Source organism: Cheilinus undulatus, linkage group 18 (assembly GCF_018320785.1).
Source record: "Cheilinus undulatus linkage group 18, ASM1832078v1, whole genome shotgun sequence".
Taxonomy (NCBI): Eukaryota; Metazoa; Chordata; class Actinopteri; order Labriformes; family Labridae; genus Cheilinus; species Cheilinus undulatus.
In genome coordinates this window covers 39933073-39948640 of record NC_054882.1, presented here as the reverse complement: position 1 = coordinate 39948640, position 15568 = coordinate 39933073, and the positions used below count along the sequence as shown (strand labels likewise).

At 39.6% G+C, this 15568-nt stretch overlaps 1 protein-coding gene across 1 annotated transcript in view; it reads left to right on the top strand.

Annotated features, from left to right (window-relative positions):
- The window catches only part of kif6 (kinesin family member 6), a 162741-nt gene that overhangs the window by 103938 nt on the left and 43235 nt on the right, over positions 1–15568 (top strand). The window contains exons 15-16 of the mRNA XM_041812237.1: positions 15120–15222; positions 15337–15392. Of these exons, the coding sequence (XP_041668171.1) occupies positions 15120–15222; positions 15337–15392 (159 nt within the window). The remainder of the gene's footprint in view (positions 1–15119; positions 15223–15336; positions 15393–15568) is intronic.

Sequence of the window (15568 nt, the reverse complement as noted above, 5' to 3'; positions counted from 1 at the left end):
CAGTTACTGTTGGCTAGCATGTTTAAAAATCAGTTCAACAGCCCTCATGTGGTATTTTAATGGTTGTTTTCATCCTGATTGGTCCATGCATTTAATATAAAAACAGTTATAACATGGTGGAAAATAGTCGCTTAGATGATCTTAGCATCAGAAAGATTACTGCTTAGTTATGCCAAGATCCATAGGCCATGTTTATACAGCTCTCGACCTCTTCAGTGTTTCCAGCTTAGTCTCTATTTTTGCTCAGTGTTCATTATCACACTTTTATGAATGAGTGGCTAACAGATCATTAATTGCAGGATTTAAACATAATCTTTAAAGCAATTTCATGCTCTACGACTACAATAGAGATTTATCCTCTTTACCTAAACACCAAAACAAGCTGATCCAGTAGTAGCTCTTCCTCCTGCAGTTTCTGCTCTACTCTTCATGCACTTTTTCTAATTTCAGTGCTTGAAAGGATGTCTGTGTGCCACATTTACACATTCTGACTCACTGACTATAAGAAGTGAATTACTTGAGGGTGCTCACATTTGCCACAGTCCCTCTTGTAACTGCATCCCTACTGTTTTCACTCCTACTTCAGAATCGTGATTCAAGTATTCATGCTAAAGTGGCTTGTAAAGATGAAAGTGTATGGGTAAATAACCAACACTTGAGGTGACATATCCTGGTAAAAATTAGTTCTTATGATGATTCAGATGTTGCTGCAAATGGTAAATATTTCTGTCTGCTGGTTATGAAGCCCAACAAGAAATATTGCCAGTGGATATTTGTCTGCATTTATTTACTCACATCAGTTTATAAAGATTTAGAAGAAACTAAATTATTTTTTAATTACTGATAGGATGTCTGCATGCATTCTGGCAGTAGCAGAGCTGACTTCCTTAATAGAGGCAAAGGCAACTAAAACATGTTCAAAACTCCTTAAGCCATAAGGGGATACCAAAATGCTTTAATATCCAAAAATCCCATTCAGCATTTAGACATAGAAAAGCAAAACATGGAAGAAGTGTGACATTGGCTTGTTAAGGCATTTTTAAATTGAGAATCAAAAGATCATAAATGGAAAAATGAAACATTTTTCACTCTTTTTATTTTTCATTTTTATGTTCTAATAAAAAATGCTAATAAAAAACAAAAACAATTTAGGCTGTAACATTGATTTTTTTTTCCAAATACCTACGCCGGGTCATACATGTAGAGAAAAAAAAATACAGCCCTGTCAATCAATTATTTATATATTTTTTTATATCCAGACATAAAAAATGATGAGATGAAAATGGACGTGTTTTTTATGTATTTATTTCTTCACTGAGAAGGACCACAGCAATAATAAAATGGATTTTGATAGTTTAATGTTGAGGTCACTAAGTGGGTTGAGAGATGGAGGTGGTGGTGGGAAGAGGGTAAGGAGCTGAGGGATGTGGTGATGAGGGAGAGTGCTGAGGTATGTGGGAGTCAGGGCAAGAGTCGAGATGGGGGTATGATAAGGGTCGAGGGATGTGTGAAGGAGGGAAAGGGTGAAGAGATGTGGGGATGGTAAGGTTGAGGCATGTGTGGATGAGAATAAGGGATGGTTGGAGTTGTTGATGAGGGTGAGGGTCAGGGGTTTTGGGGATGTGGGTATGTGTTGAGAGATGTGAGGATTAGGGTAAGGTTTGAGTGATGTGGGGATGATAACGGTGGAGGGATGGTTGGAATTGTTGATAAGGGTAAGGTCAGGGGTTTTGGGGATGTGGGTAAGTGTTGAGGGATGTGGGGATGAGGTTAAGGGTTGAGGTATGCAGGGATGTGGGCAAGGGTTTAGGAAAGACGGGTAAGGGTTGAGGGATGTGAGGATGATGATTAAAATCTAGGGATGGTTGGACATGGGGGTGAGGGTAAGGTTGGAGGGATGCCAGGATGAGGATATGGGTTGAGGGATGTGGGTAAGGGTCAAGGGATGTGTGGATGAGGATAAGGGTCAAGGGATGATCGGAGATGGGAATGGTTGGAGGTGGGAATGAGGCTAAGGTTTGAGTGATGCGGGAATGATGATAAAGGTCTAGGGATGGTTGGATGTGGGGAAGAGGGTAAGGCTTAAGGGATGTGGGGATTCGGATATGAGCCAAGTTTATTAAAAGCATATTTTTAGGAAAAAGAGTTTTCCTAAAAAAAATCCCCCTGCAGTTATCTTACTGTTCATATTTTGATTATCATTAAAGCTGTTGGTGTTAACCATGCATTCACATTATGGTATATAATGTCCAGACAGCATGCTATATGGATTTGTTAAATTAAGGGTTTTCCAGATAAGGCTGGAGTGATGTAACGTCCCCTTGCAAGAAAGTGACAGTCCTGCAGCACTGCTGCCTCAGAGTGACCTTTAGAGGTGGAGGATTTTTCCCTCCAGAGTCCTGGAGCAGGCTGTAGTGGGGTGGTGGAGCGTGGTGGTCCTTTGCACTACTGGTTTGGGCCGTTGGCTCTAGCACCAGTGTTACTAAAGCCGTAACTCTGAGAGCCAAGGCAGTGCAGGAGCAGGAGAGGATGGGAGTGGTCTCTGAATGCTACAGTTGGTTAAAGGTGGTAAGATTCTACCTTTTATATAAAGTTTGTGATGTAGAAACCTACTGGGTCACATAAGCTTCACCATTTCAGAAAAGATTTTTTAAAGCAGATGTCTGTTTGAGCTAATTAAAGCCATAAAATGCAGATTTTTTTATTATCAGTTTATTGCAAATGTCAGAAATCACACCAAATTGATGTGCTTTATCATAGTTCAGTCAGATACTTCTGTGTACAGCTGAAAAGAATGTTAAAGTGTCCACTACCTCTTTAAATTGGGTTCAGTAGATAATCAGCTCCCCTGATTTCCCTGATTGATTGTTGTTACTTCATTACATCCCTTAGAAACAGACTTATTATGACTATGAAGTTGTTTAGCCAGCAGCATTGATACCAGAAATTGTTGTTCTACTTTTAGGAAGCTTCTCACATCCTGCTGTCCCTTGTTACTGTTACGCGTCCACTCTGGAATGTCCATCCAGTTTTCTCACACTGCATGAGAAAATTCTGCCTCACTTACTGCCTTTGTTTGCGCCATCGCAGTGAGCACAACCTGCTTCTAAATCCATCAGCTGTGAACCAGCAAGGAGAGCCTGATGGTGTCCAGAACAGCTCTTTGTGAAGCTGATGCCTCGAAGGACATATTGCAGTTCCAAGGTGTTTAGAGAAGACACTTCTTGTACTGTATCTGAATTTTACAATTCTGGAGAAACCTGGTGTCAAGAATGTTTGAAAAATGAGGCTTGTTCTACAGTGTCAAACGTTTATGCATGGCCCTGCTTTCTTTGGTAACTTACTGAATATGCTGAATATGCAAAATATTACAAAGGCATGGCTGACACAGTGCAGTCTGCTCTGTATCTTTCACATCTGGAGCGACTTGTTTCCATGACCCACTTGGAGACTCATAACCAAACTATATGTGCATTAGATCATTGTTCTTTACTCCGTTCTAATTCAAAACAAATGCACTAGGTTTATCCTTTCCTCATGTTGGACGGGTCACTGCATGTTTATGTATGTTTTAATTCCAGGTTTAATCTCAGGGTTCTGGTGCTGTAGCCCACAGCCTCCATGGTTACGGTTACAGTAATTGCTGTGCCTTGAAGATTAACTGTAAATGTAATGATGATGACCTTTCCATGAAAACCATTCATGCTGATTGAGTGGCGTATAATCGACTTTAGTCCTCCATCATGTACTCTTCTACACCGGGCTTTTTAACTCTGCCAGCACAGAATAAAACAAGAACATTTATGTCTTATTGATGAGAACTGTGTCTGCAGGAGCTACTGCACGAATGACAAACTTCTTACTGAACTGGATTCTGCAGTGTGTGCTGTCATTTGCAGTCTGGACTGTAGTGCTTTAAGTTTATTTAGTCAGAGTGACTTTCAAAGTAAAAGCCCATTTTTTAGCATTTCTGGGGAGAAACTCACCTCAGCTATATAATGAGTTTTATACTGATTTTTTTCCAGCTCATACAACCCCATACCAAAAAAGTTGGGACCCTGTGTAGAATAAACAGAATGCAGTGATTTGCAAATCTCAAACCCATATTTATTCACAATACAACTTAATAGATGTGGAAAGAAAGGCATTTTATGATTTCATCCAAAATATTAGTTCATTTTGAATTTGGTGGCAGCAACCTGTCTCAAAAAAGTAGGGCACTTCAAAACAACTGGAGGAGCATTATGCCACTAATAAGGTTGAACTGGTCGCAGGTCTTTATTATGACTGGTTATAAAAGGAGCATTGTGAGGAGTGAAGATGAGCAGAGGTTCACCAATCTACGAAAAAATTGCTTCCAAAAATTGTGGATGAATTTCAGAAACATGTTCCTCAACATAAAATTGTGAAGACTTTGAATATCCCACCATCTACAGTACATTGTATCATCAAAACATTCAGAGAATCTGGAGAGATCTGTGGACAAAAGACAAGGCCAAAGGTCAGTATTGGATGGTGATGATCCTTGGGCCCTCAGGTGGTCCTGCCTTAAAAGGCATGATTCTGTGCTGGAATCACTGCATGTGCTCAGGCAATTGTTGTCAGTTTATCAGCTGTATCATGCAAAAAAGAAATCATTTGTGAACACAATGAAAAATGCTATTGTCTTCTCTGTGCTAAAGCTCATTCAAAATTGGCTGAGGCAAAATGTAAAAGTGCCTTGTGGTCACATGATTAAAAATTGTAATTTTTGTTTGAGACCAAGGACACTGTGTCCTGGACTAAAGAGGAGAGGGACCAACTAGCTTGTTATCGTAGCACAGTTCAAAAGCCTGCATTTCTGATGGTATAAGGTTACTTTAGTGCCTATGGCGTGCTGAAGTAGATGGAGGTTTTAGAGCAACATACTGTATGCTCCCATTCAGACAACGTCTCTTTTAGGGAAGGTCTTACATATTTCAGCAAGACAATCCTGAACTACACACCACATCCATCACAACAGCATGGTTTGGTGGTAGAAGAATCTCGGTGCTGAACTGGCCTGCCTGCAGTCCAGACCTTTCAGCAGTAGAAAATATTTGGTGCATCATAAAAAGAAAAATCCAGCAAAGACCAAGGACTGTTGAGCAGCTAGAATCTACATCAGACAAGAATGGGACAACATTCCTCTCCCAAAACTCCAGCAACTAGTCTCCCTACGTCCAATTTACAGACTGAATGGTCAAATGTCTGTTTCAACATTCGAACAATTGCTATGTGCTCTGTGCAACACATCAGCGTCATGCTCTGTAATGAAACTGTTAAACTGCATCATCCTTATCAAATACATTAAACTTAATATTGTTTATGCTCAATTGTGAATAAAATATTAGTTTATGAAATTAGTAAATTATTTCGTTCTATTTTTTCATATTACACAGTGTCCCAACTTTTTTGGAACTGAGTCTGTCTGTAATAAGAAAGTGGGGGTGTTTCAATCACGGTAGCTGCATGAAGACGGCTGGACTATGGTGTGCCAATAGGGACTACTGGTTGTGCCAAATTGTGAGAGCATGATTTATGGCAGTGGTTCTCAAATGGTGTGGCACGGCACACTGGTGTGCCTTGGGGATCTGATTGGGCCTCTGAAAAAAAACAGAGAATTGGCTCTCCCCAGATGTGATTTATTGATATCAGTGTATGTGTGTTGGATCAGTAGCATTGGTGCTAGCATCCTGGCTAACAGTTACCTCATTTGGCAAGCTATTATTGAGTTGAAATTGGTGTTAAAATTATTAATTCGTGCTACTTTTAACCAAGTTAACCAATTCTTCTACCCATTTTGCCTCTTCTTTTGACTTCTTTGACTTAAACCATTTTTGCTGCTTTTTTTTTGCAATTTTGCATCTTATCTGTAATGTTTTTGACCCATTTTTGTGACCTTTTGGAACTTTTTGCCACATGTAACCCATTTTTGCAAGTTTCTGCCTACTTTTGCTATATTAGGACATTTTTTGCCACTTTTTCATCACTTTTTACCCTTTTTTACCACCTTTTAGCAACTTTAACTGTTTTTACCACTTTCATGCCACTTGTAACCTATTTGCCACCTTCTTGCCAATTTTCATTTACTTTGCTTTTGTTTGGCCATTGTTAATCGCTTTTAACCCATTTTTTTCCACCTCTTTACAACATTTATTCCTTTTTGGGCACCTGTAACCAATTTTTGCCACTTTTTTGACACTGTCAACATGTTTTTGCCACTTTTAACCAATGTTTGGCCCCTTATGCCAATTGTCACCCATTTTTGACTTTGTCTTGCCACTTGTTGTGCCATGTTTTCTTCATCACTTTTAACCAATTTTTGCCACCTTTCAGCCACCTTTTCCCCACTTTTGCCATCCCCAGTTGACTGGGCCCCAGAAACCGCTTTCTCCTTTATCCCTCCTTATGGGCCACCTTGACTGTTAAAGTGTTTAAAAAGTCTATTTTCTGTTGATATGAATATGGTGTGCTTTGAGATGTTGGCTTAACCTTGTTAGCCTAGTTTGAAAACCACTGATTTATGGGACCTTAATCCATCACAGTTAAAATGCTAACTCTGACATCTCTTATGTTTATATTATAGTTGCATTAATCTTTAAACACAGCTACCTAGCCTAAACACCATAATCCCTCCTGTCACTGTCACATTAAGGGCATCTGTGGATCAGAGAGTCTCAACCAGAAGGTTGGCGGTTCAGGTCACCTGCATGCATGTGTTGACATGTCCTTGTGCAAAACACTGAATCACAAATTCCTTGTTTGCTGTGTGAATGTGCGTGGATGGGATAAGTGTAAAAGTGATGCAGACTTTCCACAGCAGCCTCTGCTGTCAGTGTATGAATGTGGTATGAGTGTGACAAAAGATGCCAGAAAATGCAAAATCAGTCATTTACCTCAAATGATCAGCTGGCTCCCCTTTAAGCTTGTAGACCTGTTTGTTGGAGCTGGAGCTCCTCATCAGCTCGTGGTTTGGTCAGTTATTGAGGGGCAGCCTGAGTACAGCGTCTCCTTGTTGTGCTCTACAGTGAAAAAGAGGCTGATGGATGGACAAGGTGTTCCTGTTGTAATTCAGGCTGGTAATGACTTGTATTAAGCACACCTAAAACTCGTGACACTTGAGAGTTACAGAGTGAGTAAGACTGTACTGTAAATCCTGTTTGCACATAATGAGATGTTGATGAATCCAGCAGACCCACCATATATCTTTCTGAGAGAACCGTAGGCCTGAGTTAAAAAACCGCCATCCTCCTCGGTAGAAACATTCAGGATAACAGGAATTTTCAACGCTTTCTGCAGTTACTTGGTGTCAGACTTTATTTTCTTTCTAAAGTGATGGAAAAGTGCCGTCACTTCTCTTTGCTGGTATTATATTCCTCAAATTTGTTGAAACAGCAACAATAGTCTGGACACATTCCTCCCTTATTAAACGTCTGTGGTTTGTCAGCACTTGAAGCTCGGAAAAGAAGAATTAGGAAAGTTGGCCTGATGACTGTGTGATCTCATTACCACAAATGATGTTAGTGCAGCACCGTATGATGTCATATCACTTCAAGATATTTCTGGAATGTGGCTGTTATTCACCAGTCAAACATTTTCCCTAAAGAAACTCTTTAACTGTGTTGTTAGGTTTGGCTCTTACAACATGCTGTACGCCTGGTTTCAATCAGGACTTTCCAAAAATAAAGAAACAAAATTCCTGGCTGTCCTGTCATTAATCTCACAAGAGTTACTGTCCTGTGAATGCCTTTGGCTAGAGCAGCTTTGTCAAGAAGAGCCACGTAATAACAAGGGGGGAATTTACTGGAGATCACTGAAGTTCCCACAAAAATCTTGCTAAATAATGGTGGGTTGTACTCTATGATAAGATTAAATCAAACACAATTCAACGTGGTCATGCAAGAAAAAAAGCATGTTCTGTAGGAAGCACAGAACCTATTTAGCCCATAATCAGGTTTTTGAGATAATAGAAAGCATTGACGGATTTGTAGGGATGAACATTCAAACCATGAAGAGTCTAAAGCAGTGATACTCAACATGTGGCTCTTGAGTCACATATGGCTCTTCTGTGAGGTTTTGTGGCTCTTTAATGTCTACATTTGAAATATTATTCCCCTAGAAAACCTTTGAAAAGGGAAACTTTGACCTCAGTAATTATCATTTGTAAGTCACATTAATCAGTTTGTCAACCTTTGTTTTTTGTTTGTATATGTCCATTGCCCCTATTTGCAATTTTTTGCCAATTTTTTCTTTTTTTGTCAGTTTTAATTTTCACTATTTTCACCCTGCTTTTTGCATTTTTTTCTAATTAGTTGCCACTTTCTGCCCATTGAAGGGGCCTAAATGCCAGTCGTTTCCTCATTTTTGCCACTTTGCTAACCTTGCAAAGCAGATGGATTCGCCCATTTCCGTGTTTCTCAATGGTAAATCCAGCTTGCAAAGCTCCCATCTGAACCATTTGAGCCCAGTTAGAAAGTGACAGGACCAATCCGCGACTAGGGGCAGTACTTTCAGGCGCGGCAGAGTTGTGATGTAATCAAGCAGCGACAAGAGGCCGGTGCAATTCTCTCTGAAGACATTAGCATGGATGCTACTAAAGCGGCAGTTTTATCAGAACTTGACTACATTTCTTGGTTAAAAGAAGAACAAAGAACAGCAGTGAGTTGTTTTCTTTTCAAAAACAACAAAGTTGTGTACTGACATGTCTACAGTCTCCATGGTTTGCGTTATTCTCGGTAGTTGCACATGCGCAACTCAGTCGCGGCTACATCACGTGTTTTGTTGCTCTGATTGGCCCGTAAAGATGTGACAGTCACCCTCCCAATTTTTTTCAAAGCCTCTGCCCTTTCCCAAACGCTTAGTATTGAAGGTTTTCCAGATGGATGTGTGAAACAAATCTATCTGGCATGTCAGGTTAACACTTGCTGCTTTTTGCCCATTCTTCCTACCTTTTTGCCCATTTAGTCACTTTTACATTTCTTTTTTTGGCTATGTTTTTGCTGGTTGTTTTTTTTTTTTTTTTTAATTTTTGCCACCTGTTAGTCATTTATTGGTAACTTTTCACCAGTTCTTGCCATTTGCTGCCCTTTTTTGCCACTTGTTTTCACTTTTTCAGCCCAGTTCTTTTTTTTTTCAGTTTTTTGCCATTTTATGCCTACTTTACCTCTTTTCGCTTGTTTTTGCCACTTTTTAACTATTTTTTTCCCACCATTAACTTATTAACTTTAACTTACCAACCTACAGTCGGCAAGGACCCTATTGAAATTGTAGCCATTATTATTATTTTTCCATCCAAAAATCGCTAATTTGTGACCTTATCATGCTCAAAAACTCACCAAACTTTACCCAAAATTGTCCCCTGAGTGAAATTTTTGTATTCTGGTGGAACCATGCAAATCTGTTGAACAGGGGACCCAAAAGTGAGATAGGCTCCTGGGTAAGACCTACAGTGCTTAACAAATTTATTAGACCACCCTAACCAAAGTAAGTTTTATGCTGCAGCTGCCCTAAATTTACAGCATTGGTAATTACCAACATAATTTTTTATGTTTCTGCAATGGTTAATGCACCAATATGTAGAAGCTCTTTAACCCAAATGATATTTTTAATGCTAAAATATCATTATTATTGTTATCCATGAATTTTCGAATTTGTTTTACAAAAAAAATGGAAAAAATAGTAAAACACATTAATATTTCTTGATTAATATGTCAAATTATAGTTATTTACTTGCATTCCTGAAGAGAAAAATGAGTTTTAGTGGTTGAATATTATGCTTGATTAATTTCTGACTTCTCAGAGAAGCCCAGTGAGCCGGCTCAAATTTGGGTGGATTCAGTTTGAAATTCCTCATTTCTGTTCAAAATGGTAAAACATGGAGAGCTGACTGAAAATGAAAGAGTCCGCATTAAAGCACTTCATGATGCTGGATGGTCTTTGAGACAAATATGACAGGTGGTCTAATAAGTTTACACAATAACGCTGTGTAACTTTTTAGTGCTTGTGTAAATCATCACCAAACTTCACATGGAGGGCCCTTCAGTGCTGCTTGAAACCCTAGTTATTAATGCCACTTTAACCCATTTCTTGCCACTTTTCACCACTTAGATTGTGGCTCTTGCAAAGGCATTTTTTAACAATTTGGCTCTTTGGTTGAGCAGGGTTGAGTAACGCTGGTCTAAAGTGTATCTTAAGCACTTCCAAATGCATCAGATGCTCCTTTTTCACACTGTATCCATTAAATATTTGATTCTCTTCACTTTTAATATCAGACTACCCCTTAAACAGCATAACATCTCATGTTTTTATTCTGAATGTGGACAAATGGAGGCATGGTGGTTTATATTGAAGAGTCTCTGACAGCAGTGAGGTGGATAGGTTTGTGTTTGATGGAGAAATGCTGTTAAAAAGTGGTGCTGCCAGCGTGCCGGTAGTCGAGTGGTTAAGGCGCGCGCCATGTACGCAGTTGACTCGGGTTCAAATCCGGCCCGTGGCACTATTTCCTGCATGTCTCTCCCAGCTCTCTTCCCTGTTTCCGACTCTATCCACTGTCCTATCTAATAAAGGCAAAAAGGCCAAAAATAATTCTTTAAAAAAAGATTAAAAAATGGTGCTGCCAGCCTGATCCACCCCATGAGCTTGGATGAGGGAGGGTGCGATTTAATTACACACAGGTGAAAGAAAAAGAGAAGCAAATACCTCAACTGATTATCTGTTCTAATGTGCCTCAGTGACTGATGAGGTTGTATGCAAACAGGTGATTTCCAGAATGTTTGGTACATTTAGTACACAGTGATGTGTGTATGTCTGCTTGTCTTCCTCACTGCTCTGGTTATCATAAAAAATTAAAAGGCCATGCCTGTATTACATAGACTGAGCCAGACTGAACTGTTACAAACATTCATTTGTGCCCATGTCCATTAAATTTCTGACAACAGGTGATGTAAGATGTGCCAAGAGGTTGTGCAATATGCCAGTATGCCACTGCTGCCAGATGTTTGCTTTTTAGATAGATGTAGAAAATTGTTAGATTGATATGCTGCTGCTTGTCTTGTCTTGTCTTACATGCTTCACTGCTGCATTCGTTATGATCTCATCTTAACAGATCTCTCTTATTAAAGCAACTCTGAAATATCATTTGGAACTTAAATTATGAAAGCCTTCTTATTTAAGAAAAAATCCAGTTTAAATCAGGCTTGGGTCCTTAAATAGTCAGTGGGACAGGCTGGGAATTTTTGTGCCTGATCTAGGCTCTGTAAGGGGCCCACTGTGTGCCAAAATAATACAGTGGCAATAAAAATATTAAGCCCCTTTGATGTTTTACTCTTTAATACATTTTATAAATCAATCATGGTCAATATAATTCAGCTTTTTTGACAGAAAAACATAGCAAGAAACCCTCTTCAATGTCAAATTTAAAACTGATTTCTACCAAAAAAAAGCAATTCAAACAAAGATATGTAAGGTAAAATAAGTGACTGCATAAATATTCACCACCTTTTAAGTGACTGACCTTATCCATCAAAGTCCAGCCAGCTGGTGCTAGTACTTTCACAGTTAGTGAAATGGGAATCACCTGAGTGCTATGAATATGTCTAAGGTAGTTGTAGTATAAAGACACCTGTGTCTGGGAGGTCCAGTCACTGGTTAATCAGTATTCCTTGATACCATTACACCATGAAGACAAAAGAACACCCCAAACAACTTGGGGAAATGTTGTCCAAAAGTATAAATCACGGGATGGATACAAAAAATTCCAAGGCAATGCGCCTCCCTCCCGAGTTCAGTTAAATGTGTCATCAAGAAATGGAAGGAATGTGGCATATGTGTTAAACTGCCTAGATCAGGCCATCCTCAAAAACTAAGAGACAGTGCAAGAAGGAGACTAGTGACATAGGACAACCAAGACTACTCTGAAGGAGTTACAAGCTTCAGTAGCTGAGATGGGAGAGACTCTGCAGACAACCTTCCTGGGTTCTTCACCAGTCAAAGCTTTATGGGAGATTGGCCAAGAGAATGCCACTGTTGTAGAAAACTAATTATCAATTTAAGGGCATGTGGGAAATTCCTAAAAGGCATGTGGAAGACTCCATGGTCAAGTGGAAGAAAGTTATTTGGTCTGATGGGACCAAAGTGATACTTACGGGCCATCAGCTATGTTTGGCAGACACCAAACACTGATGTCACCACAAACACACCATCCCCACTGTGAATCACGGTGGTGGCAGCATCATGCTGTGGGGATGCTTCTCAGCAGCCAGCCCTGGAAGACTTTTAAAGGTAGAGGGTAAAATGAATGCAGCAAAATAAAGGAAAATCCTGGAGGACAATCATATTTGGTCTGTAAGAGAACTCCGGAAAATGTTTACTTTCCAGCAAGACAATGACCTGAAGCATACGGCCAAAGCTTCACAGAAATGCTTTAAAGACAAGGTGAATGGACTTGAAAAGGGCTGTTCATGCCCAATCCCTGTGCAGCCTGACAGAGCTTAAGCAGTTTTGCAAAGAACAAAGGAGTAAGATTGCATTGTCCAGATGTGCAAACCTGATTGAGACCTATCCACACAGTCTCAGCCAAAGGTGCATCTACTAGATACTGACCTGAAAGGGGTGAATATTTATGCAGTCATTTATTTTACAGTACGTATTTTTCTGTTATTGAAATTACTTTGTAGAAATCTGTTTCACTTGAAAGGCATTTTTTTGTCAAAAAAGCCAAATTATATTGACCATGATTGATTTCTAAAATCTATGATAGGGTAAAACATCCAAGGGCATGAATTCTTTTTAATGGCACTGTTTCCCCCACTCCATTACACCACCAGCAGCATCCTGAGCCACTGATGCAAGGCAGGATGGAGCCATGCTTTTATGTCTTCATTAAATTCTGATCCTAACATCAGAGTTTTGCTGTAAAACAGACACTTTTCTAACTTTCCATCATCCAGTTTTGGTAAGCCCATATTTAGCCTCAGTTATTTGCTCTTAGCTAACAGTAAGTCTTCCTCTGCTGAGGCCAATCTGCTTGGAGGTTCTAGGTGTTGTGTGTTTTGAAACAAGTGGTTATTTGAGTTATTGTTGCCTTTCTGTCAGCTTGGCCCAGTGTGGTCATTCACCTCTGGTTTTCATCATAAATCATCTCAGTGGAGATTTTTTGTTTTCTCAACTTTATTCTTTTTTCCATCATTCTCTGTAAACTTTAGAGGTGGTTGTATTGGTGTGAAGATTCCTGTAGATAGTTTGAGAACTGCTCAGTCCACCCATGGCCAACCATTCAAAATCATTTGAATTACCCTTCTTCTTCTTGACTGAAATGCTTCATGAACTTCAAATCCTCTCGACCATGTCTACATCCCTAAAATCACTGGTTGCTGGCATGCAACTGGCTGATTATACATTTACCTTAATGACCAGTTGAGGAGGCTAGCTAACAAATTGACTGTGTTTTTTTATACCAGCACGTGTCAATTTTAAAGATGTGTTCAGTTGTTAAATAAAAATCATGAAGAAGATCACTACAATTGTCTTACTGAGCTGTATTTAGGTAACCTTGCAAAGCAGATGGATTTGCCCGTTTCCATGTTACTTACTGGCAAATCTATCTTGCAAAGCTCCCATCTGAACTGTTTGGGCCCGGTTAGAAAGTGACAGGACCAATCAGCGACGTGGGGCAGTAATTTCGGGCGCTGTGGAGTCTTGATGTAAGCAAGCAGCGATAAGAGGCCGGTGCCCTACCCCTAAGACATTAGCATGGGTGCTGCTATAGCGTCAGTTTTATCAGAACTTGATGACATTTCTTCATTAAAAGAAGAACAAAGAGGTGCATTGAGTTGTTTTCTTTTCAAAAATGACTAAAAGTCGTGTACTGACATGTCTACAGTCTCCATGGTTCACATTATGCAGCTCTCTATGGAGTTCATTGGTCGGTAACAGCACACCTCAGTCTGGGGCTACTATGTCACGTGTTTTATTGATCTGATTGGCCTGTAAAGATTTGACAGACAGAATGCTCCGTTTTTGCCTTTTTTCTATCTGTAGTGTCTTCCCCAAATCTCTTTTGAAAGGTGTTTCCAGCCCAAAATTCTTAAAAGCTGCCCTTCAATGAATGTTACTGGTTTAACTGAAGCTTGCTCTTAGAAAAAGTCTGGTGTTGTCTCTCTTCTCTTCTCTTCTCTTCTCTTCTCTTCTCTTCTCTTCTCTTCTCTTCTCTTCTCTTCTCTTCTCTTCTCTTCTCTTCTCTTCTCTTCTCTTCTCTTCTCTTCTCTTCTCTTCTCTTCTCTTCTCTTCTCTTCTCTTCTCTCTGATGGCTGTCTAGTGCTTACTTATAATAAATATTATTTAAGGCCTATTAAAATTTGTTTTTGTTTTCTTCAGGACTTTGGTTGTTTCCCTCCAGTGGAAAGCTTCCAAAGTCAGCCAGGGTCGCCCGCCCTGTAAAGCTGACATGTTTAAATGAACTGTTTGTATTTATGTTAATGTTGTGTTTAAACAGCGACCAGGAGGATAATAATCCTTCAGTTCTGTAGTCAGTGATAGGCAGGAGGTTAGCTCTATGATTTGAGTAGTTGTTGACATCTGGCTGCCAGATTGGAGCAGTGTACCTGTGGATGTGGGAACATGCAGAGCTCAGGTCTCACAGCACATTCTGACACAGCTTGTCATCATTAGTGGATTTATTTTTGTAGCATGACAAGCATGCAGACATGCAGGATGGTGTTTTCCATTTGAGGTTTGAAGAGTTTAGCACAGACCTGGTGACATGAATGTTAGCCTCTGATTAAATCTGTGTTTTTATTCTCCAATATACAATAAATGGTCTATTTGTGTTAATCTCATCACTATGATTCATTAGTTTTATTGAAAACAAATGTTTTAGGAGGCTCAGTATTGTGTTAAGATTGTGATCTCAGCTTAACATAGATTTTGAACCCATGCAGCTGACCTTCATGGGTTCAAGTGAAACTTGTGGCTCATTTCCCACAACTTTTCATTACAGCTATCTATTTAAGAGTTCAACATGTAATTAAAATGGAGTACTAATGTAAAACGAATGATAAATCAGTTGGTTTATGCCATGGTGTTGGATCTTTTCCTTTTAGATGCACAGCTGTCCATGGGAAAGCAGGAAGCCCTTGAGACCTTCATCAGGGACCATGATGACCATCGAACCATTGAGGACAACAAAAACCTTCTTAAACAAAGGTTAAGGATCAGTAGCATTTGGACAATTATCTTTATAGTCCATTGTATTATTCATTATTTAAGGAATGTTTGTTTTACTCCATCGCTTATAATTGACTGTTTTCTTCTGAACAGGTCGGCTGAGGCCAGAAAACTTGGAGAGCAACTGAATGAAACCAGAAACAGAATCAGTAAGTTACCTCCACACATTTATTTTGCCCTCCAGAGATCACGTTACATTTAAGAGCTGTGAAAACTTCTTTAAATTCTGCATTTGGCTAACAAAAGCTGTGGTGTAAGCCCCAAAGAACGCCGATAATTTCTGTTTATAATGTTTGGGTCCCATAAGACAGCAGCCTACCTGCCT